The sequence below is a fragment of the Hoplias malabaricus genome, chromosome 1, assembly GCF_029633855.1.
Source record: "Hoplias malabaricus isolate fHopMal1 chromosome 1, fHopMal1.hap1, whole genome shotgun sequence".
Taxonomy (NCBI): domain Eukaryota; kingdom Metazoa; phylum Chordata; class Actinopteri; order Characiformes; family Erythrinidae; genus Hoplias; species Hoplias malabaricus.
In genome coordinates, this window is record NC_089800.1 from 29,746,611 (window position 1) to 29,767,363 (window position 20,753).

General features: G+C 41.5%; 2 protein-coding genes across 2 annotated transcripts in view; one reads left to right on the forward strand and one right to left on the reverse strand.

Annotated features, from left to right (window-relative positions):
* Nucleotides 1-13,247, forward strand: part of agla (amylo-alpha-1, 6-glucosidase, 4-alpha-glucanotransferase a) — a 37,696-nt gene extending 24,449 nt beyond the window's left edge. Inside the window, exons 18-34 of the mRNA XM_066661684.1 lie at nucleotides 194-318; nucleotides 673-785; nucleotides 909-1,043; nucleotides 2,437-2,567; nucleotides 2,991-3,127; nucleotides 4,047-4,180; nucleotides 5,166-5,341; nucleotides 5,540-5,642; nucleotides 5,754-5,979; nucleotides 7,104-7,215; nucleotides 7,632-7,767; nucleotides 8,565-8,677; nucleotides 9,328-9,539; nucleotides 10,556-10,653; nucleotides 10,758-10,845; nucleotides 10,960-11,093; nucleotides 11,371-13,247. Coding sequence (XP_066517781.1) covers nucleotides 194-318; nucleotides 673-785; nucleotides 909-1,043; nucleotides 2,437-2,567; nucleotides 2,991-3,127; nucleotides 4,047-4,180; nucleotides 5,166-5,341; nucleotides 5,540-5,642; nucleotides 5,754-5,979; nucleotides 7,104-7,215; nucleotides 7,632-7,767; nucleotides 8,565-8,677; nucleotides 9,328-9,539; nucleotides 10,556-10,653; nucleotides 10,758-10,845; nucleotides 10,960-11,093; nucleotides 11,371-11,488 — 2,291 coding nt within the window. The 3' untranslated portion in view covers nucleotides 11,489-13,247. The remainder of the gene's footprint in view (nucleotides 1-193; nucleotides 319-672; nucleotides 786-908; nucleotides 1,044-2,436; nucleotides 2,568-2,990; nucleotides 3,128-4,046; nucleotides 4,181-5,165; nucleotides 5,342-5,539; nucleotides 5,643-5,753; nucleotides 5,980-7,103; nucleotides 7,216-7,631; nucleotides 7,768-8,564; nucleotides 8,678-9,327; nucleotides 9,540-10,555; nucleotides 10,654-10,757; nucleotides 10,846-10,959; nucleotides 11,094-11,370) is intronic.
* Nucleotides 13,248-14,232: 985 nt separating this feature from the next.
* On the reverse strand, nucleotides 14,233-18,398 carry si:ch73-14h1.2 (putative ferric-chelate reductase 1). Its single transcript, XM_066646840.1, has 6 exons — nucleotides 18,036-18,398; nucleotides 17,472-17,664; nucleotides 16,870-17,012; nucleotides 15,823-15,917; nucleotides 14,923-14,995; nucleotides 14,233-14,843 (listed from the first exon to the last, which is right to left on the reverse strand). Exons 2-6 carry the CDS (start codon nucleotides 17,662-17,664, stop codon nucleotides 14,763-14,765), a joined length of 585 nt encoding a protein of 194 aa, XP_066502937.1. The 5' UTR covers nucleotides 18,036-18,398; the 3' UTR covers nucleotides 14,233-14,762.
* Nucleotides 18,399-20,753: the final 2,355 nt, after the last annotated feature.

The window sequence follows — 20,753 nt, forward strand, 5'->3', positions numbered from 1 at the left end:
AGATAGCCCCACAGTGGTGGTTCTATTTTGTGTGGTTCTCTCTCATCTGTCAATATTTCATTGCCTTTTTCCATCAATTGTGAATAAGATCATGACATACATAAACACCTACATCTGCTTATTCTGTTCTTACTGCTTTATGCATTACTTGCTATCTCCTGTCTCCCTCCATCTCCCCCTTTCCCTCTCTCAGGGAAGATAGAGGAGGTGGTGTTGGAGGCTCGTACAGTGGAGAGAGATGCTGGCCCCTATAAGAATGATGAGAAGAGCATTAATGGTCTGCCTGGTTTAACAGTGGAGATTAAAGAGCACATCCAGGTGAGAATGGCTGTGTTTGAAACACAGTGGCTCTGTGTGAGCACATGCCAGCTTTGACTCGTACAGTACAGTAGAGTTCTCTCTGTCTAGCTTTAACACTGCTGTATAATTTTTGTCTCACCTTACTCTCACAACTGAAAAGAGTGAAAATTTGTGTTTGGAAAAGATAGATTTTATAGAAATTGATTCGGTTTTATATGCAGTTTCTGGCATCCACTGGGTATCTTGGGACATATCCTTTACTTGGGGGGGCAACTTTAATTAATTAAGTCTTATTGGCTGCTAAATGAGCTTGTGTGCAGGGTGATGAGGTCAGTGATTTTTATTGGCGTTTTTGTGGCCGTTGGGTTTCAGCTGAAGGACAGTGGTGTGGTGAAACAGGCTGGAGTGACCTCTCGGGGACGCAGCGAGTTCGTACAGGAGATCGCATTCGAGCGCCTCACGCCCGGCAGTGTGATCGCTTTCAGGTTCACAACACCATAGACATCCCACTCAGAGGAAATAATATAGAGACAAACAAATGCACACAAGCAAAATAAAATAACTTTTAATCTCTCTGACATTTTCACCCCCTCTCTCTCTCGCTCCAGAGTGAGTTTGGACCCTAAAGCTCAGGAGCTGGTGGGAATTCTGAGGAACCATCTCATTCAGTTCAACCCTCACTATGCAGCGGGCAGCATGCCGGACACTAACGCCCCGGAAATCCTGAAAACTCCACTCAGACAGTGAGTAACAAAAAAGCAGCATTCTCCCCCTGTCTCAGCCCTTTTCAGAATGACTTTCAGCAGCTGTTCATGAACCGCTTGCTGGTCACACCCTGACCTGAGCGCATGGCAATAATAATTTTATTTATAAGTGTCTTACATGATACTCAAGGACACTTTATAGTATCAAATCAAATCAAATTTATTTATATAGCGCTTTTCACAACTGATGTTGTCACAAAGCGGCTTCACAGAATTCCTGTAAGACAAGATTTGACATGAAAAACTTTGTGAAAACTTCAGTATAGGTGCAGCTTCAAGGCACTTGGTGGTTGCAGGAGCCTGGGCAGCTGATCTGAAGCGTGGAGGAGGATCTCGACAGTCAAACAATATATAGTACAACAATAGCAGGGGACAACAGGGTAAAAAAAGAGGACTACTACAACTATAATAAAACAACAGGGCAGTGAGAGAAAGTGTAGAGTCCATGACAATACCAAGGTTACGGACCTGAATAACAGAGGATGTGATGTAACCCAGGATGGATAGAGTGGATTTGCCAAGTGACTTGAGGCTAGAAGGATGCTATTAGAATGGCTTCAGATGTTTTGCTATTTAGTTGAAGGAAATTCAGAGCCATCCGGTTTTTAATGTTAATCAGGCAGCTGATTCAGGGGGGAGTGTATCAGAGGGCTTTGTGCAAATGTAAATCTTAGCATCATCTGCATAACAGTGAAATTGAAGATCATTCTGTTGGATAATGTCACCAAGTGGGAGCAAGTAGATTATGAATAGAATGGGGCCAAGAACTGAACCCTGGGGGATTCCATGAGCAAGAGTATAAGAATTTACTTGGAAACTACCAAGAGTGACAAATGTTTGCCTGTCTGTAAGATGGGATCTAAACCAAGTAATTGCTTGGTCTCTAGCCTGTGCAACAGGGTGTCATAGCAAAACGTATCAAACACTTCATTAAGATCCAGGAGTACGAGAATATTCACTAAATTACCTGCCAACAACAGATCATTCATGACCTGCACCAATGCAGATTCAGTACTGTGGCTTGCTCTGAATCCAGACTGAAACCGTTCAAAGCGATTGTTGGAGGACAGATATTCTTTGAGTTGGACTGGGAGCATCCAGCATCTTACCAAGCAAATGAGGTTCGATATGGGGTGGTAATTACAAAGATTGAGGATCAAGGCTTTACTTCATGATTCAGGACTGGGGTAATAGCAATGAGGATCTAGGAGCAGAAGCTCTGGTGTTTAGCAGTTTTCCCTCTGTTCTCTTTCTTCGCCATTCTCATTTTCTTATTTTATTTCTCTGTGCTCATCGTGTCTGTTCTACACTGTGCGTATTGTGGAGTAAACCTCATATTGTAATAAAATCTGCTCTGTTTTTATCTGGACAGGATGGTGGAGAAGCTGACGATGGCTGATATGAATGTGCTATTGTTCCGCTGTGATTCTGAAGAGAAGGAAGATGGTGGTGGCTGTTACAGTATCCCCGGCTGGACAGCCCTCAAATACGCCGGCCTGCAAGGTATAGACCAGTCTCATGACTCTTCAATGCCGAATTTCTAACATGACTTTGGGCAGTAAATAAACCATTTTTTTCTCCATGGAGCATGCCCCTTAAAAGGAGACGACCATGTTTAAAATAAGCTTGGTACAGAATCTCTGTTAAATCCAGGCCACTAGGGGTCAGCATGACTTCTGTTTCATAATGTGAAATAAAATCAAGAATGAAGTTCCTTCTGGTCATTGATGGAACCTCTAAACACTCAACTCTGTTTATTTGAAATGCAGATGTATCTCCAGAATAAAAGTTCCTTAACACCTTAAATGAGGCACCTGGGTTTGATCCAGCAGTCTACTGGTGATCAGGCCAACATTTAGACCACTGCATTGTCTTAGTCATTGTGGTACAGATGTTCTAAACCTCTGAGATGTGTTTGTGTCACAGGGATACTGTCTGTGATGGGAGATGTTCGGCCAAAGAATGACCTGGGGCACCCCTTCTGTGACAATCTGAGGCAGGGCGACTGGATGATCGATTATGTGAGCAACAGGCTGGTGTCCCGTGGAGGAACTCTGGGGGAGGTGAGCACTGCAGGGGACCAAGAGACGAGAACAGCACTAGCACTATACACCAGCATGAAGGCTGAGGGCTAGGTCCCTGTGGTCAGTACTAAGCCACTACTAAAGTGGTGGAACTGCAATCAAATTCTGTCACAACAATGTTCCGCCATCTAGTTTATAGGGCTTGTAATATATAAAATTATAAAACCCTAACATAACCCTAACCGTAGCAATGCCAGTATTCTGGAGCATTGTTTTAGCTACGAATGGAAGCTAAGCTTAAAGTTATACAATATATTGGGTGTGTAAATAAGTTTTTTTTGTTTAACAAATAATTATTAATTAATGCTTAAATTCCAATATTCTCTTGCTCTTTAGACTTGCTATTTAAACTGTTGTGTAGTATTACAAAAGACAATTATCATTTATTCCAAAAAAAAAAAAAACTAAAATTATATTTGAAAATGAAAAGAGATAATTAATGCAACCAATAAATTATGAGCTCCATCAGGAAAAAGCACTGCAAAATGTGAAGAATTTGTTCTGTTCTTGGGGATAGTATTGTATCCAAAATACATGACAGTTTTGGTTTAAAGTTTGTGATTTCAGTGTTAGAGATTGTGAACGTTGCATATTAATACTTAAATGTTAAGGGTTTTTAAAATATATGATCATTATTAATACTACGCAAACGTCTTACATGGCCTATGGGAGAAGTGATTGCAGATCACTCATGAATTCAGACATCAGAGGGTGTGTGGGTCTGAATTTGTTGTTGTGTTGAGATGTTGTCACGTATGGAATGTTGAGGTAATCAGGTTTCAGGACTGGTCTTTGTGTGAAACCCACTGATAAAGCCAGAGCTGAAAACTCTTATCAGATTTCAAAGCCTCTGTGAAAAGGTTTAACCCTGTCTTTTATCTTCCTTTGTGTCCTGTAGGTGGGTCAATGGTTCCAGGCCATGTTCGGTTACCTCAAGCACATCCCTCGCTACCTCATTCCTTGCTACTTTGATGCCATTCTGGTCGGGGCCTACACCACTGCCCTGGATGCTACTTTCAAACTAATGTCCAGGTCAGTGTCCCCTCTGATTTATCTGACCTGTTTACTCTTAAAGCCGTTTTGTTCCTAATGGCATACTAGAGTGTGGATTAAATTCCAGTTCCAATTTATATTTGTCTGGTTTAACTAACAACAAATTAGGCAATAGTGTAGTTACTTATGGTGTGTTCACTTTTAAAAATGATTTAAAATAACACAACACACTAAATTTATGGCTTACCCAGATTTATTTTATTCGTTTGGGAGGGGGAAAACGCATGCTTCCACAGAGGCATGTGAGGCCAACTCAACTCTTCTTATGATTAATGTAATTGCAGCTAATGTAACATCACTGAACAGCTTAATCTGTCAAAGGAGAATGCAAACTGCTCACATCTGTCACATCACAACTGTGCCACTCTGGAACCCCAGTTTTAGTTCACTTGCACTAGACAGGTTCCCTCAATGAGGGTTTTACATAATACCGTGCAAGTAATTACAGCTTATGGCAGAGCAGCTCTAGCATCATACTGTACATTATTAACAAAGCTTGACACACTTATGGTGGTTTGTAAATGTATTGTGTAAAATCCTTTTGGAACTTCTGGCACTGAACAAGCATTAACGGTTCCCGGGGGGACCTTGGGATGGGCTCCAGGAAGTCACCAGGAACGCTAATGTTTTTTGACGGGTCAGTTAACCTGTAAACTAAGTGATTAGATGTGGGATATTGTTCAGTGTGTAGTGTGTCATGTGTCCTTTCATACACTTTGTATATTTTTTTTTTGCTTTGGAGTTGACCAAAAGAGGATGGGTTCCCCTTCTTTGGGTGTTGGTGCCTCTCTAAGGTCCTTCCCCTCCAAGGGTGTTTTTCCTGACACTTTCACCTATGGAACCTTCTCTTGGGTCTAGGATACACAATTCCATAAAATTTCATTATAAGTTTGAAACTGTCATTTTAATTTCATTAATCTGATCTTGATATTTTTTGTTTGTGTGTGGGTCTGTGTGGTCGTAGTTTTGTACAGGAGGGCTCCACGTTTGTTCAGTTGCTGGCTCTGGGCTCTGTGCAGATGTGTGGAGTTGGTCGTTTTCCTGCTCTTCCTCCTCTGTCTCCTGCCCTCTCCGACGTTCCCTACAGGTTCAGCAACATCACGGGGCAGCGGGAGCAGTGCTGCGTCTCCATGGCAGCAGGTCGCGTAGAAACGTTTCCTCTTTTTACTTCTGTAAACAGAATATTCAACACAACATCCTCACTGACCATTCTCTCAGCACTATGTAGTTCAGCATTTACAGATTGTAGTCCACTCGTTGCTCTGCATACTTTGTTCTCACAATTGATTTTACTGTGAGAGGGTAATTTAAATATATTTGCCCCTCGGTGGTGGACAGGTCTGCCTCATTTCTCAGCGGGAATTTTCCGATGTTGGGGCAGAGACACCTTCATCGCCCTGAGGGGTCTACTACTGGTCACTGGACGTCACCCGGAGGCCAGGTAACACACAGCAATACTGTTTACATCTTCAAAAAATTAAAAAATAGTATATGAGTGATTAAAAGAAGTCTAGTGTTATCAGTATAATTTAGCTTTACTTCTCTCTCTCAGGAACATCATCCTGTCATTTGCTGGTACTCTGAGGCACGGACTGATCCCAAACCTGTTGGGCGAGGGAGTTTCAGCTCGGTATAATTGTCGTGATGCTGTGTGGTGGTGGCTACAGTGTGTTCAGGATTACTGCAGCATAGTTCCCAATGGAACAGACATCCTGCAGTGTCCCGTCTCCAGGATGTACCCCACAGACGACTCCCAGCCACAGGCCCCAGGCACAGTGGTGAGACATTCCCTGTTTATTTTCTAAATTCTTTACTCTCAAGATTAGTCATTTCAGCTGCACATATTTTACTTAAAGATGCTTAGAATTTGTGTGACCTCCAGAGCAAAACATTGCCTGTACCTTTGGGATGAGTGTGAGTGGTGTTTGTGATCCAGAGCTTATCACCCAGCATCATTGACTTCACTGGTGATTTTGTGGTTAAATGCCATTAAATTCCTTACATCAGTGTTTCAGTATCTGGTGTAAAGACTTGCAACTAACTCCTGATCAATGCCTTTCATTGTAGAAGATTGATTGCATGAGCAGTTCTCCACACAGCTTTGGCCTTAGTGCACATACAGTAAGGCTGGCTTTCTCTAAATACATACAGCTTATGTATAAACCCCCCCTGGCTAGTTTAACTGTACACCAGCAAAGAGCTACAGAGGAAGGGTTTTCCACTACCACAGCTCACCCCCACCCCCTCACCCCCACCCAAAAATAATGAGGCCAGTGACATTACAGAACTCAGTCTTTAATAGGAAAAGCTGGCTTTGGTAACACAACAATCTCTCGCTGGATTATTTCTTCAGCCAACAATCCAAGAAGTGTTTGAGCCACTTCAAAAGACTACGGCGTAATTTTATGAGCTACCGTTATGAGTTGGATAAAAAAAAAATGTGACCTCTGATCTAGCTGGAGATTTTACAGGTAGAGAGTTTGTGTTGGACATCTGAGTTGCATGGCATATAGTGACTACTCTCTCTGTATAATCAGCACTCTGCAAGGTTTACACATCACGAGAGAACAGGTTCTAAAAAATGTAATGCCCAGGTACCAAATTTGCCTAATGGAAAATAATAAAAAAAAAAACAACAGAGTAGAACCAAGTAGATACCTTGAAATAGAAAAGCACCAGGGTGTGTTCCTGAATTTCCTCCAGGCCCACTGTGACCCTGAACAGGATGAAGTACTTGGAGAAGATGAATGACTGAATGTACGAAAGAATATTGGTGATATACAATAGCCAATAGCCAAAGAATTTTTTAAGTGTCTAGAGTTTGAGTGTAGAGGTGTATATTAATTGTATGAAGTGTTTTGTTTTATATCTTTGTGTGTAACATATTTCTGTGGTCCTCCAGGATCAGCCTCTGTATGATGTGATTCATGAAGCTCTAGAGTGCCACATGCAGGGGATTGAGTTCAGGGAGAGAAACGCCGGGCCACAGATTGACCGCAACATGAGGGACGAAGGTGACACATTTTAAGATACATGTCAACCAAAGACATGCTGTTTTTTTTCCAAACCAGTTAAAGCTGCATGAGCATTATGCAAATGAGGCCATTGTTAACAGATCCCTTGGAATTTATTTCAAGTAATCAATCCTTTAATCGGAATGTACTCAAACATTGGATGTTATTAAAATAATATACCCTGAAGCTTTGGGTTTTTTTCATGGTGGGAGGAGATTGAGCACACTATGAGGCTCAGTGGTAGCAAAATTCTTATTGAGTGTCTTTTTTCTTGTGACTAATTGTCTGTGAAACATTTACATTATTATTAATAATAAGACATGGCTCATTTTATTAAATGAAATGTGATTAATTGCTTCATATTCTACTGTGCGTTTGGGCCTCTCTTTCCTCTTACCATCCCATTATACTGCTAGGCTTCAACATCGTGGCCAAGGTGAATCCAGACACTGGTTTTGTTTATGGAGGAAACCGATTCAACTGTGGCACCTGGATGGATAAAATGGGCGAAAGCGAAAGTGCGCGCAACAAAGGGATTCCTGCTACGCCCAGGTATGTCCCATCAGCTCCCAAAGGAGCAATGGACAACTTTGCTTAGTTTACACAGCAGGTAATATGTCTGTCTGGATTTGGGCCGGGGTGGCATGGTGGTGCAGCAGGTAGTGTTACAGTCCTGCTCCGGGTGACTGTCTGTGAGGAGTTTGGTGTGTTCTCCCAGTGCCCAAGTGGGTTCCCTCTGTGTGCTTCTGGTTTCCTCCCATAGTCCAAAAACACACGTAGGTAGGTGGATTGATGACTCAAACGTGTACATAGGTGTGTGTGTCGCCCTGTGAAGGACTGGCGCCCCCTCCAGGGAGTCTTCCTGCCTTGAGCCCAGTGATTCAAGGTATGCTCCGGACCCATAGCGACCCTGAACTGGATAAGCGGTTACAGACAATAAATGAATGAATGAATAGATTTGGGCCATTTTTTTATCATCCATATCCAGACCAAACTTTTGAGGTGTCAGATTTTGACGGAGCATATTTATTTTTTCTTTAAATCAGTCAGGTCCACTGTAGTCTGGAGTGGCCAAATCCACTATAGCCTAGAGTGGTTCATATCCACTATGGCACAGAGAAGTCAAAAATATTTTGAGCAGGAGGTTTTAGTCGTGTACAATCCCAAGATGTTTACTGCATATCTGACAAAAACAGCGACATAGTGAGATATACACAATCTGTTTATGATCTGCTCTGATATAAAAAAAAAACTGCATAGTGTATCTAAGGGGTTAGTGATGAGTGTGTTGTTGAAGTGTTAAGGAGTGTGTTGCACTGTTAGTAATGAGTGTGTTTTTGTTGTATCAGGGATGGCTCAGCGGTGGAGATCGTGGCTCTGTGTAAGTCTGCAGTCCGCTGGGTGCTGGAGCTCCACAGGAAAGGACTATTCCCCTATTCCAGCATTAACATCCACAGAAACGGTGAGAGTGTCACTCCCTCTGCTCCACCTGCAGCTAACACATCTCCCTGAACCAAACCTCCTATCTGAGGAATGAGAGAAACTTCTCAGGAGATTTTCAAAATCTCCTGAAAATTTCACTTTAAATAAACTTTTCTATTTTCACTTCAAAATAGAAAATTTCACTTTAATTGGACGTGATTGGAACCAGACTTTTTTCAGAATCATTTTGGACCATTAGTTTTGATTCATTCTTCACGTAATTTGCACACAACTTGAAAGTTTGGCATGGTTAAATGATGTAAAACAGTAGTGGATACAGGGTTTTGTTCTAACAGCAACAATAAACACAAATTAGCCATAACATAATGTTTAAAAACTCATTGTGTCTGTGCTCATTTCCCATTTGATCAGCTGTTGTTGCACTTGTATGTATGGATCAGAAACAGCAGTGCTGCTGGGGTTTTTAAACCCTGTGTCCACTCACTGTCCACTCTGTTAGAGACTCCTACCTTGTTGGTCCACCTTGTAGATGTAAAGTCAGACAAAATAGCTCATCTGTTGCACAGTTTGACAAAATTACAAATTCACCACAGCTGCTGCCACTTTGTCCAAGACTGGGCTTAATGCAAGTGTAATTCAAGGCCCTGATTACCGCTTTCTTACTTTTAGATACAAAACTCAGTGTGTCGTATGAAGAATGGGACAGAAAACTGCAGAACAGCTTTGAGAAAATGTTCTACGTGTCTCAGGACCCGAATGACCCCAATGAGAAAAACCCTGAGCTGGTTCATAAAAGGGGCATCTACAAAGACAGCTGTGGAGCATCCAGCCCCTGGTGTGACTATCAGCTTCGCCCCAACTTCACCATCGCCATGGTGGTGGTGAGAATAACTCTCAGCGCTCACATCTACAGACACACCACCTATATCAGCCAAGTCCACTGTAGTCTGGAGTGGCAAAATCCACTATAGCCTAGAGCGGTCAAGTCTACTGTATTCTGGAGCGACCAAATCCACTATAGCTTAGAGCAGTCAAATCCACTATGGCACAGAGTGGCCAAATCCATTATAGCCTAGAGCTGTTCATATCCACTATGGTACAGAATGGTCAAATTCACTATGGCACAGAGCAGTCAAATACACGATGGCACAGAGCGGTCAAATTCACTATAGCATAGAGCAGTCAAATCCACTGTAGTCTGGAGCGGCCAAGTCCACTATAGCATAGAGCGGTCAAATCCACTATAGCTTAGAGCAGTCAAATCCACTATGGTACAGAGCGGGCAAATCCACTATAACCTAGAACAGTTCATATCCACGATGGCACAGAGCGGTCAAATTTACTATGGCACAGAGCGACCAACTCCACTATAGCCTAAAGCGGTTCATATCCTCTATGGCACAGAGCGGTCAGATCTACGATGGCATAGCGGTCAAATCTGCCCACAACAGTCAAATTTGCTGTAGCCTAGAGCAGTCAAATCTACTATAGCATAGAGTGGTTAAATTTACTATAGCATACAGCAGACAAATCTACTATAGCCTACAAATAAGTTTAGTAATTTTAAGCAGTTGCGAGGAGTGCTGTAGACTGGGGTCGGGGCTCTGTTGTGTTGTCAGGGGTGCCTTCATAATAAGAAACTTTTCAATGTTTCAAAAAAGGTGCGTTATGAGCTTAATGCAAGTAGAGCATCATCAGGGCTGTGTGTGGTTAATGATTTCAATGATTATAATGATTTCACTGTAGAGCTGTACAATGGTGATAAAGGTAGTTTCAGGTAAAAATGCTACTCCTTTCACATTAATCCTTTTGGATGATCTCAGATTCCGTTATGTGGTTTCTACCACTGCCTGCCACACTTCAATTTAGGTGTGTGGTTTCTTGTTTTTGGCTGTAGGCTCCAGAGCTGTTTACAGTTGAAAGGGCCTGGGAGGCACTGAACATTGCGGAGAAGAAGCTGCTGGGACCCCTGGGAATGAAGACATTAGATCCAGAGTACGAGTGGTTTTATTCAGTGATGAAGCTTTGTCACTGTGATTTGAATCTATTTAAAGCTGTACTCTGCTGACTCACTGTTTGTCTTGATTTCTCCTGAACAGTGACATGGTTTATTGTGGTGTTTATGACAACTCCCTGGATAACGACAACTACAACCTGGCCAAGGGTTTCAACTACCACCAGGGCCCTGTGAGAAGCATACTTCCTCATACCTGTCAAAGATCTCTAAATCATTTCAATAACATCCTGATCCCTGTTAATTATATTCTCTTATCTGTTGTTTTTTTTTTCTCTCTTGACCAGGAGTGGCTGTGGCCAGTTGGCTACTTCCTACGTGCCAAGTTATATTTTGCAAAGAAGCTTGGGAAGGAAACATACGAGAAGACTGTGTTTTTAGTGAAGAATGTACTTTCTCATCATTATGTCCATTTGGAAAGGTACTTATCCCACCACGCAGTCTCCAGATGTTTGAAGCAGTGGGATTAGTAATAGTCTTAAGTCTTTTTGTAAATCTTAACTCTTTTTATTATAAAAAATTGAGTTTGAATCATTAGATTTAAGGGTTAAATTAGAGTTATATTAAGGCTTAGAATTAAACAACGATTTATAATAATAGCATATTAAAAATATGCTGAGCTTTGTGCTTCTGCTGGTGTGGGTTTAGTCCTCATTTGCAGTGTAGCCAAGCATTTCATTACTCTTATCTCTTTTAAGGTCCCCCTGGAAAGGTCTTCCAGAACTGACCAATGAAAACGGTCAGTACTGCTCCTTCAGCTGTGAGACGCAGGCCTGGTCCATAGCCACTGTCCTGGAGGTCCTCTATGATCTGTGAACATTCAGGAACTGAGGAACACATGCTTCAGATCTCCCTCCATGCTTTCCTCCAGTTTCTTGGAAGCAGTAGAAACCACTGAGTTGCCAGTTTATTAGTACATTAGGTACCTACGCTTATTGGCCAGTTAATCCAAAATACCTTGCCTATAATACACAATATGCCCAAATGTTTGTGGACACCTGCTTATTCAGCAAGGACACTGATGTTTAACTTTGTGTTTTTATAGCCTCCTCAACTGGGAAGTCTTTAGATTACATGATATACTTCAGAACATTAGGTAGGTCAGGTACTAATGTTGGATGATCAGTTATGGCACTCTGATCTGACGCCATGGTATTGGATGGAGCACCATCACTTTTTCACTGTTACACAGCCTAATCCTGGTGGGGTCTCTACCCCTTTTGCCCACACTTGATACTGGGCATAGTGAGCTTGAGCTCATATGCAGCTGCTCTAGTGCCTCGTCTTTTATTTCAAGTTTTTCTGTGTGTGCACAGCAGTAGATGCACACTAAAGTCTAGAAACGTTTGGCCACATGCTGTAGGTATACCTCCTAAACTGGCATCTCAGTGTATTTGTAGTATGTGCACTGTGCTCTGCCAGAACATTTAGGGTTCAGTCCTTGGTCTAACACATTTCACACATCACAGACAAGATCATGTGACCGAACTGACCCTGTGCCTGGATGTTTAATGTGGTTTGTATCTGGATTTTTACTTAGAATGATTTTAATCACATACGTTTACCTTTGGTATTCGAATCAGTTTCATCTCTAGTTGGTCAGAGTTCTAGCTGAAGCTTCTCAGTTTTCTGTCTCGCTCAACCTTCCACTGCCCCCATTTCTGGCCTCCCAATCTTCCCCATGTTCAATAAACTGATTCAGCCCCTCCCTCTCACCCTGCTGCAATGTGTAACCTAGGGATCATCAAGAGTTAAAATGGTGTCCTCCAGTGGGTAGTGCCTTTTCTGTATTTAGACCAGCAAAAGGGAGGAGTCACCACAGAATTGTAGGGGTTTATGCAAGTAGGCGGAGTCTTAACCTGTTAACAATCCACAGTGTTTTCTGTACACATAACAGAGTGACAAGTTAGTATGGAGTTGTGGTCCCATGGGAGATGTTACATAGAAGATCAGGGGGTGTTTTATGGTTCTGGGAGGAGTTTTGGTCCAGTGGGTGGAGTCATAACCATGTAAAAATTACAAATGGAGGAGTCTTTTCTCTATACAGAACAGCAGAGAGAGGAGTCAGTACGAAGAGGTGTCCAGTGGGTGGTCCCTTTGCATTGTGTTCAATATCAGAGGGAGGAGTCACAGTATTGGGAGGAGCTTCAGTACAGTGTTTACTCTTGCTTATGTGTGTGAATAATCTCTTTTCATATTTAATCCTGATGCTCAAACACACAAGACCCCCAGGTGCAAACAGGGACCTAGTTTAGTCTTCGTTTAACACAGAACTCTCTCTAATGTACCTGAACTAATGACTGTAGTCCTGCTGTTGTGTGTTTGTGTGATTCAGTTTTGTGTTTTTGTAGTTTTTAAAGTAGTGTACCAGCTTGCACTGTGTTTACTTTGGAAAAAGTCCAAAGCCATCCTCTGAGTGGCTGTAGAGTGTCTGTCTTACTTGTGAAATCACTTGATTCTAATTTATGTAGAGGTGTATTATTAGAACACACTGGAGAAATAAACTCAGAGATGTGGAAAATTTCAGCGTGGTTTTATTGATGTTGTTAACTGTTACAGTCCTTTCAGAGCAAGGGCATAAACTTTGCAACAATAAACCAAATAAAAAATGTAATAAAAATGATGTAAACCAGAATTACTTAATTATTTATTTGGCTTTTTCACAGTTGATTGGTTCATAGTTTTCAAGAAATCAACACCATTTCAGCTTCACAATGTTCTCAGTCTGATTGTGCAATATCTACTTGTATACACATTGCATAACAACCGACTGTTTACTTGAAAAATTTTCAATATTTGTAACTTTGTTACAACCCTAGCAACCACTTAACAAGATCTGAGCAACCACATTTGCCACCATACTAGATACCTAGCAACACCTTGAAAATAAATGGTTACCATAGCTACAGCTTAGCAACACTTTATCAGCCCAATGGACACCATAGCAAGTGTTTGCAACACTTTGTGACCACCTAGATAAACCACATAGCAAACTCGATTCTCCCTAGTAACCACATACCACCACCTAGCGACGGTCTGGAATGCCCACCGAATACCTAGGACCACTTAAGCTATGCTATGAATTTGTGTTTGTAATTAAATCAACTTTGTAGTTAATAAATGTTGTAAATAAATATATAATAATTAACAACCTGAATAGTAATTAAAATATTGTTGCCCCTCCCCCAAATCTACTATCAGTTCCAACTAATGATCTATGTTTATCTAGCACTTAAAGATATTGCAGATTTACACTGGAACACATACTGAGATTGTAGAAATATATTTTTCATACTTCCAAACATTTAACTTTTACTCTTTCTTTTCCTGTGGATGCAAGGCCATGTGGATCCCCATTTAGTTTTTATTTTTAGATAAAAAAAAAAACTCTTGGTCAGTGTTCAAGGAAGTGGTGTATTCATTGAATTTAAAGATACTCAGTACAAGATTATTATAATTTATTTATTTGTTTGTTTTTTGATTGATTGATTTGCATGCAGCTGTGTTGAAATGGATCATAAATATAAACATAAGATATGCATGTTATTTATAGCCTTGGGTTTATGGCTTCAGGTTCACTTGCTGTTAATGTACTAAAGCCTTATCCTATTGATTACATGGAGATACACTATAGGGCCAAAGGTCTTATTTTCTCTTTTGCTGCAGTAACAGCTTCTACTGCTCTGGAAAAGCCTGTAAATTGTGGACCATTGTTGTGAGGATTCAGTGGCATTTAGCCACATACAGGTGAGTAAGGTCAGGTAGTGATGGTGGATTTTTAGATCTGGATCACAAACACCACTTCAACTCTTGAACTTGAAAGTGTTAGATAGAGCATTATCACTCTAGAGAACACAGTTCCACTGCTCCACAGCCCAAAGGTGTGGGTCTTATACATTTCTAGCATTTTTGGGTGCTTAGAAAAATGTATCCTGTTCCATTTCATACTTTTTTTTGCTTACAGTTTAAAAAAAAGCTTTGGTCCTCAGTCGGTGCCTAAAAGAGGCTGAAATACTAATCACTAATTATAAAGTGTCTACAAACATTTGGACATAGTGTATTTTAACTGATGTTTGTAGTTCAGGACTATCTAAAATGGAGAGAGTGATCTGGAGATAGCTGTAAGTGCAGTCAGGACGCAGAGACACATGACCACAGCTGTAACCTTGTTCTGATAAAAAAAAAAAAAAGAATAAATAAAGAAACACATTCAGTAATTAAATGCTTATGGATTTGACCAGATTTCTCACCACTGTTGCGTCTGATACGACATTGCTGCCCACCATGGTCCAGTAAGTTGTGTAATCATGAACGAATGTTGCACTGAAATAACAGAACAGAAGTGTTACCATAGTTGGATATTTACCAGAATTTTACACTGGAATCATGTTCAGACCAGATGAGTTTCCCTCTGAGAATGAAATGAGCAAAATGTTCAAAAAATATATACCCTATATTTAATGTAAAATAGTACAAAGACAACATTTGAAAGGTTTAAATTTGATTTTTTTTTGCCCATTTGTAATTTGATACCAGCAACTAAACTATAAAACAAATAAGCTTTCTAAGTTAAACATTTCACATTTTGTCTTTGCTTTATGTCAAATACAGGGTTTAAATGACTTGCACATCATTGCATTTAGTTTTTATTTACATTTGGCTCAAAATCTGAATTTTTTGGAAGAAGTCTTTGCAAAATGTAAATGTGTACTGGGGAAAACAAATTACAATATCAATTATGGAAATCAAAGCTGTTCCGTGCTTTACACACTGCTGTCACACAAATACCACAACACACAGGGCCAACAATGTCCTATGGCCAGAAACTGACCAGTAACTACAGACTTTAACACATACTGATATAATAACCTGCTTATAGCTAAAAGCAGAATATTAAAAAGAAACTCACACAGGACTAATGTAACATGGGCTTATTTCTACAGCTTGTTTTATAGTACATTATTAATATAAACTGATTTATTTTTTTGTATATTTCTACAGCTTGTTCTAATGGGTTAATATAACGAATGTTTTGCATGGCACATACAGCACAAAGATCACTGGGACATTTCAATAATAAGTACATTGCCCTTCCTCCTCCTAATCCAGACAGAGCTTTATTAGTCCACTGAATGAAGAAGAGTAATTACCAGAAGGTGATATTTCCCACTGATATAAGAGGTGCAGTCCACTTGGCTTCAAACTGAGTTTTCGGGGCAGAAGACGAATGACTGATAGCTGAATTCTAGAGGACGAAAGGAAATTGATTGGACAACACTTTCCCAATTTGTCAGTGTCCAAATTTCAATTATTTAGTTTAGCCCTGGAGCTATGAGGCTAATGTAGTTAACAAACACAACACATCAATAGTTCCTTGAAACCTTCCTCGATATACACCCTTAAAAATATCTCAGTTACACACAAACTACATCCAGATCTTCATTAATGTCACACAGACCAGCTGATGTAGGAAAGAGCTAATTACGACTATGAAAATGACCAGAACTTCACTGTGTTTCTGAATGCCACAGTCAGCCATGTTAGAAAATTGGTCTTTATAAATTAGACTGAAATTCTTACTTCTTCTTCGTGCAGAATTTAAATTATCCCTATTCTTGCACTTATCAGACATTTTGAATTATTCTATTAAATATGATGAATTGTGTTTTTTTTTTGCAGGCATCAGCACTGAGTGTGGATGTGTATTGCATTCATGTTTATTGTGTATTATCCCTTCAGCAGGTTTCAGATTCCTGGAACTAGTGGTGTCTAGTTATTTGGACGCTAATCCTCTCTGTAGTGATCACTGTGTGTGCTCTGAACAAGAGGACAAAGCACTTTGGGATGTGGCCCTGGAGACGAATGTCTGCTAAATGCCATGAAGGTAAATTTAAGTGATTGACCATGATGAAGACCTGGATGTGGTTGGAATACACTGAGAGTCATTTTGAGGACATGCTTAGATCCTAAAGATCGAGAGATTTCACTTTGAGTGTTAGCTCAACCTCCAGTGATGCCTCCACTTTTTTGAGTTTTCTGTTCTCTGGGAAGGGCCAAGTGTACTTTTAATAACATTTAGCAGCCTTTTCACTCAGATCATCTTTTTCGTATTTCTCATGCAGGACAGTAAACAAACCTCCAGAGGTCAGAGTACTGCCAAATAACGACCATTTGTTAGTGTAAAAGTACTCAGTCACCTTCATGCTAAAGCAGTCAAGGAGCCTGAACAGGTTGTTGTTGGTGGAGCTGAAGTAGCCCCCCGCCATGGAGCTCCCTGTCGTACGAGCCAGCAACAGGAAACCCTCAAACGGTGTATCATTCCGAAGCGCCTCCAGGGTCACTGACAGGAACAACAGAGAATGTCATGTTAAAGCGTTTAACAATATACATGTGGTCATTTGGTCTGTCCTGGTGCTGACTGCACCATGGCTATGTTGTCAAAAGTTTGGGGACACCGAGCTTCTCTAATTCCCCTTTGCTTCCTTATTTTTCCTCTTATGTTTTCTTTCATTTACATCACTGTCTTGTCCTTTTCATTCAATTTAGTTTCTTCTTCTCTATTCTTTTTCTTCCCCTTTTTCAGCCTTTGTTCTCTTTTTCATTCTCTTTCCCCTTTCCTCCTTTCTTTTTTCTCCTATGTCCTTTTCTATTTGATCCATTCTGAGTGTACTGACATTTCCACCATCGTTTTTATTGAGTGAGTTTTTATTATTATTATTATTATTATTATTATTATTATTATTATTATTATAAAGAAACCGTTAATGTCCTACTGCTCCAGGAGCGTGTGGGTCCTCACCTGTGATGGTGGCTCCTGGTGAATAAGAACTGTTGCTGACTCTGATTTGAAACGGTGGAGTGCTGTTCTGAGGAGTTGTCCCGATGTGTCCTGGGGTCATAGTGTCACACACAACGGCTACTAATCCATTAGAATAAGCCCAACTCACCCTCAGAGTGCACAGCAGCATGGTCACCAACAGCACCACACACATCTGGAATCGCAAACAATAATGAAATATATATAGTCACATTCATACCAACACCACACACCCCTGGAATAATAAAACCAGTAGTGACACCACTGGGAGAGTTTGGGTTAGGCTGACTGGCTGTTAAGATGGAGGGTATGTTTGATGCACTGCAGAACACACAACACATCATTTACACACACAGCAGTTATCCCCCTGTAGTTCACCATCAATTCTCTTTCAGAGGGAGTGACCAGTGGGCAGGGAGAATCTAACCCAGGCTGTAACATCACACTCTCAACTTCATTCACTCTTTAGACACTCTTTTTTCACCGTATCATAAACAAAGCATTAAAAAACAAATCCCAGAGCAGTCTCTCTGAGGCTGGCCTCACCTTTGTCTCTGTGCTGCACTTTTAGAGGGTCCTAAGTGTGGAGCTGTAGTGGCTGTGATGGTGAAATCGCAGGTAGAACAGGCGAAGTGGGGATTAAATACCGTTCTGAAAGAGCTCAGGGGGTGGAGGAGCCAAGGCGCTGGTCAAAAAACTGCCTCGGCCGGTTCTGACCACTAACGACAGAGCACTGCCCTCTGTGATGTAGGTAGAGTATGGAAAAACAGTAACAGGGACTATGTCCCCAATTCTAAAACCCCTTTAGCAATAGTCTCTACTCTTCTGAGAACGCTTCAGACATAGTACTGGAATATTAATTGTTAGATACTGATCTAATCAAACCAGATGTAGCAGGATGGAGTTCTGCCATTGGTTATGCTTCCCAGTCTGAGGATTTTGGGGTGGGACTTTCAAATTAATGAGGGGGGCGGGCCTTCCTTGCGCTATATGTATCGGCAGTGGTGGGTTGCTTGCCAAGGCATTTCCTGTTTCTCTTCCGGCGTCTGATCCCTGTATGGGCAGTGTTTAACGTTGCTGAAGTTTGTGGCTTGCTCCGTGACGATCGGAAACCGTTGGCTTGTGCTTGGATTGCCGGTGTCGGCTGGTTGGATTCCGGTGTTTGCATCATAGCGAGGTAGCAACCGTGCTGCATGGTTGGGTCGTTACTGCTGCTGTACTCTCTGATTTTGACCGCAGTGGGGAACGCTGTGCTACTGTCTTCTGGTTCCTGAGCCTGGGTGGTCCTGGCTTTTGTCCAGTTCCTGCGGTGCTGCTGTTTTGTCTTGTTTTGTTTTGTTTCAAATACTACATTGTTTTGTTTTAGTTTTTGTTTTCTGTGATTTCTTTTGTATTTTTTTTATTTGAGTTTGTTATCGATTCCAGGTAGGCTCTGGACCCCCCGCGACCCTAAATTGGATAAGCGGTTACAGATAATGGATGGATGGATGAATTTGTTATCGTTACCAGCAAGCGCTCGGTGTGTGTGTGTGTTTGATGTGACGAGTGGTGTTTTTTGGAGTGAATTTTGATTTTTCTTTTATTATTTTCTACATTTGTGTTCTCTGCTCTTCTGTCTCTCTCTCCTGTTTAGACAGGAGCTGTGGGTCACGGCAGGAGGTTATAGGGTTGGTTTGTGGAGTACCGGTCACTCGTCCTGCAGTGTAGAGCACTGGGTGTGTAACCTGTGTGGTGTGATTACATATGGTGGTGGTATAGGGGACTCCCTCTGAGCTCAGTCTCTGCCGTGGTAAGCCCAGCCCTGTTCTACTACCTGGTCTTGTCTAGTAATTATTTTACTGCTGATAGTCCTCCCAGTCCTGTTGGTTACATGAAACTGTTTTAAAACCTATTGTTAATAAATTTGGAAGTGTTGGAAATACGTCTCTGGCCTCTTAGTGTGAACGAACCTGAGTGTCTTGCTTATTTCTTTTTTTCTTTCCTCTGGGCCTTAACGCCCCCTTTTTATTTCCTAGGGGTGAAAGTCCCTTAGGTGGCGTAGTCGTGCTACATCACTTTATTGTATATTCCTCCTGACTACTACCACCTCGCCACATCTTGGTGTAGTCGGCAGGATCACACTTTGAGAGCAAGAGACGTACTTCCTTCCTGTTAATTTTGGGTTTGATAAGTATTTAATATATAGTTTTATTTAAGGCAAAGCAGCAGCATTTGTTGAGGAACTGAGAGGAAAGTGTATAAATATATTGTTTTTTTTCTTTCTTGACCTGAGACTTGGTGCAGATTTCCCTAGGTGGGGATGGAGGAGGAGGTGCAGCAGCTTAGGGAGCTTGTGTTGCAGCTTAAGGCTGATAATGAGCGGTTGCATCAAGAAATGGCCGCTGTTTCCACTGGCTCTAATGCATCTACCCCAGTTGTTTCTGTTGCGGTGAGTGATGTTTTGCCTGCTGTTTCTAGTGCTGTTACTGAGCGTCTGGTGGTAGTTCCTCGTGATCGGAAGTGCCCATTTTTTAATGGTAAGACTGGAATTGGGATAACAGAATGGGTAGAAGAGATACAGGGTTGTTTGCGAGCCCGTCACCTCTCTGGGCAAGATCAGGCATTCTTTATTTTTGATCATTTAGAAGGAGAAGCTAGAGAGGAGATAAAGTATCGTCCTGGTGTAGAGAGGGGAGACCCTGAAAAAGTTCTAGCCATTTTGAAAGAGCTTTACGGCTGTTCTCAGTCTTATGTTACCTTGCAACAGGCCTTTTTTCAAGGAAACAGCAGGAAGGAGAAACCTTGCAGGAGTACTCATTGGCTTTAATGGCCTTAATGTCTGTAAAGCAACATGCACCTGAGGGGACTATGAATGTAGGGGTTTTACTTCGAGATCAGTTCGTGGAGCATGTTTTGGATGGTGCTCTTCGTAGGGAGTTGAAACAGTTTATTCATCAACGGCCTACTGCTACCCTACTGGAGGTACGAGGGGAAGCCATCCGATGGGAGAGGGAAGGGTTGCCTGGCAGTGCAAGGGGACGTAGTTTATCTCTACCATTGGCCTGTGGTTTACAGTATGGCGTACAAGGAAGTGCCTGCCCAGCCCCATTGGGTGTTGTTCAGTCATCAGAATTGGGGGAGTTAAAGGACATGTTGAAACGTCAGCAAGAGCAGCTTAATCAATTAACTCGAACTGTGCTTTCGTTACAGACCTCCTCTGGACCTAGTTATTCTCCTCGTCAGGGGCGTGTTATTTGCCGGAGATGTCAACAGCCAGGTCATTTT

Excerpts from the sequence above, each read along its gene's own strand:
- si:ch73-14h1.2 (XM_066646840.1), bottom strand. The coding sequence starts at position 17,664 with ATGTGTGTGGTGCTGTTGGTGACCATGCTGCTGTGCACTCTGAGGGTG. Across the intron at positions 15,918-16,869 it reads TTGACTGCTTTAGCATGAAG|AATTCAGCTATCAGTCATTC; the intron begins GTGACTGAGTAC and ends TTCGTCCTCTAG. Across the intron at positions 14,844-14,922 it reads TCGTATCAGACGCAACAGTG|AACAAGGTTACAGCTGTGGT; the intron begins GTGAGAAATCTG and ends TTTTTTTATCAG.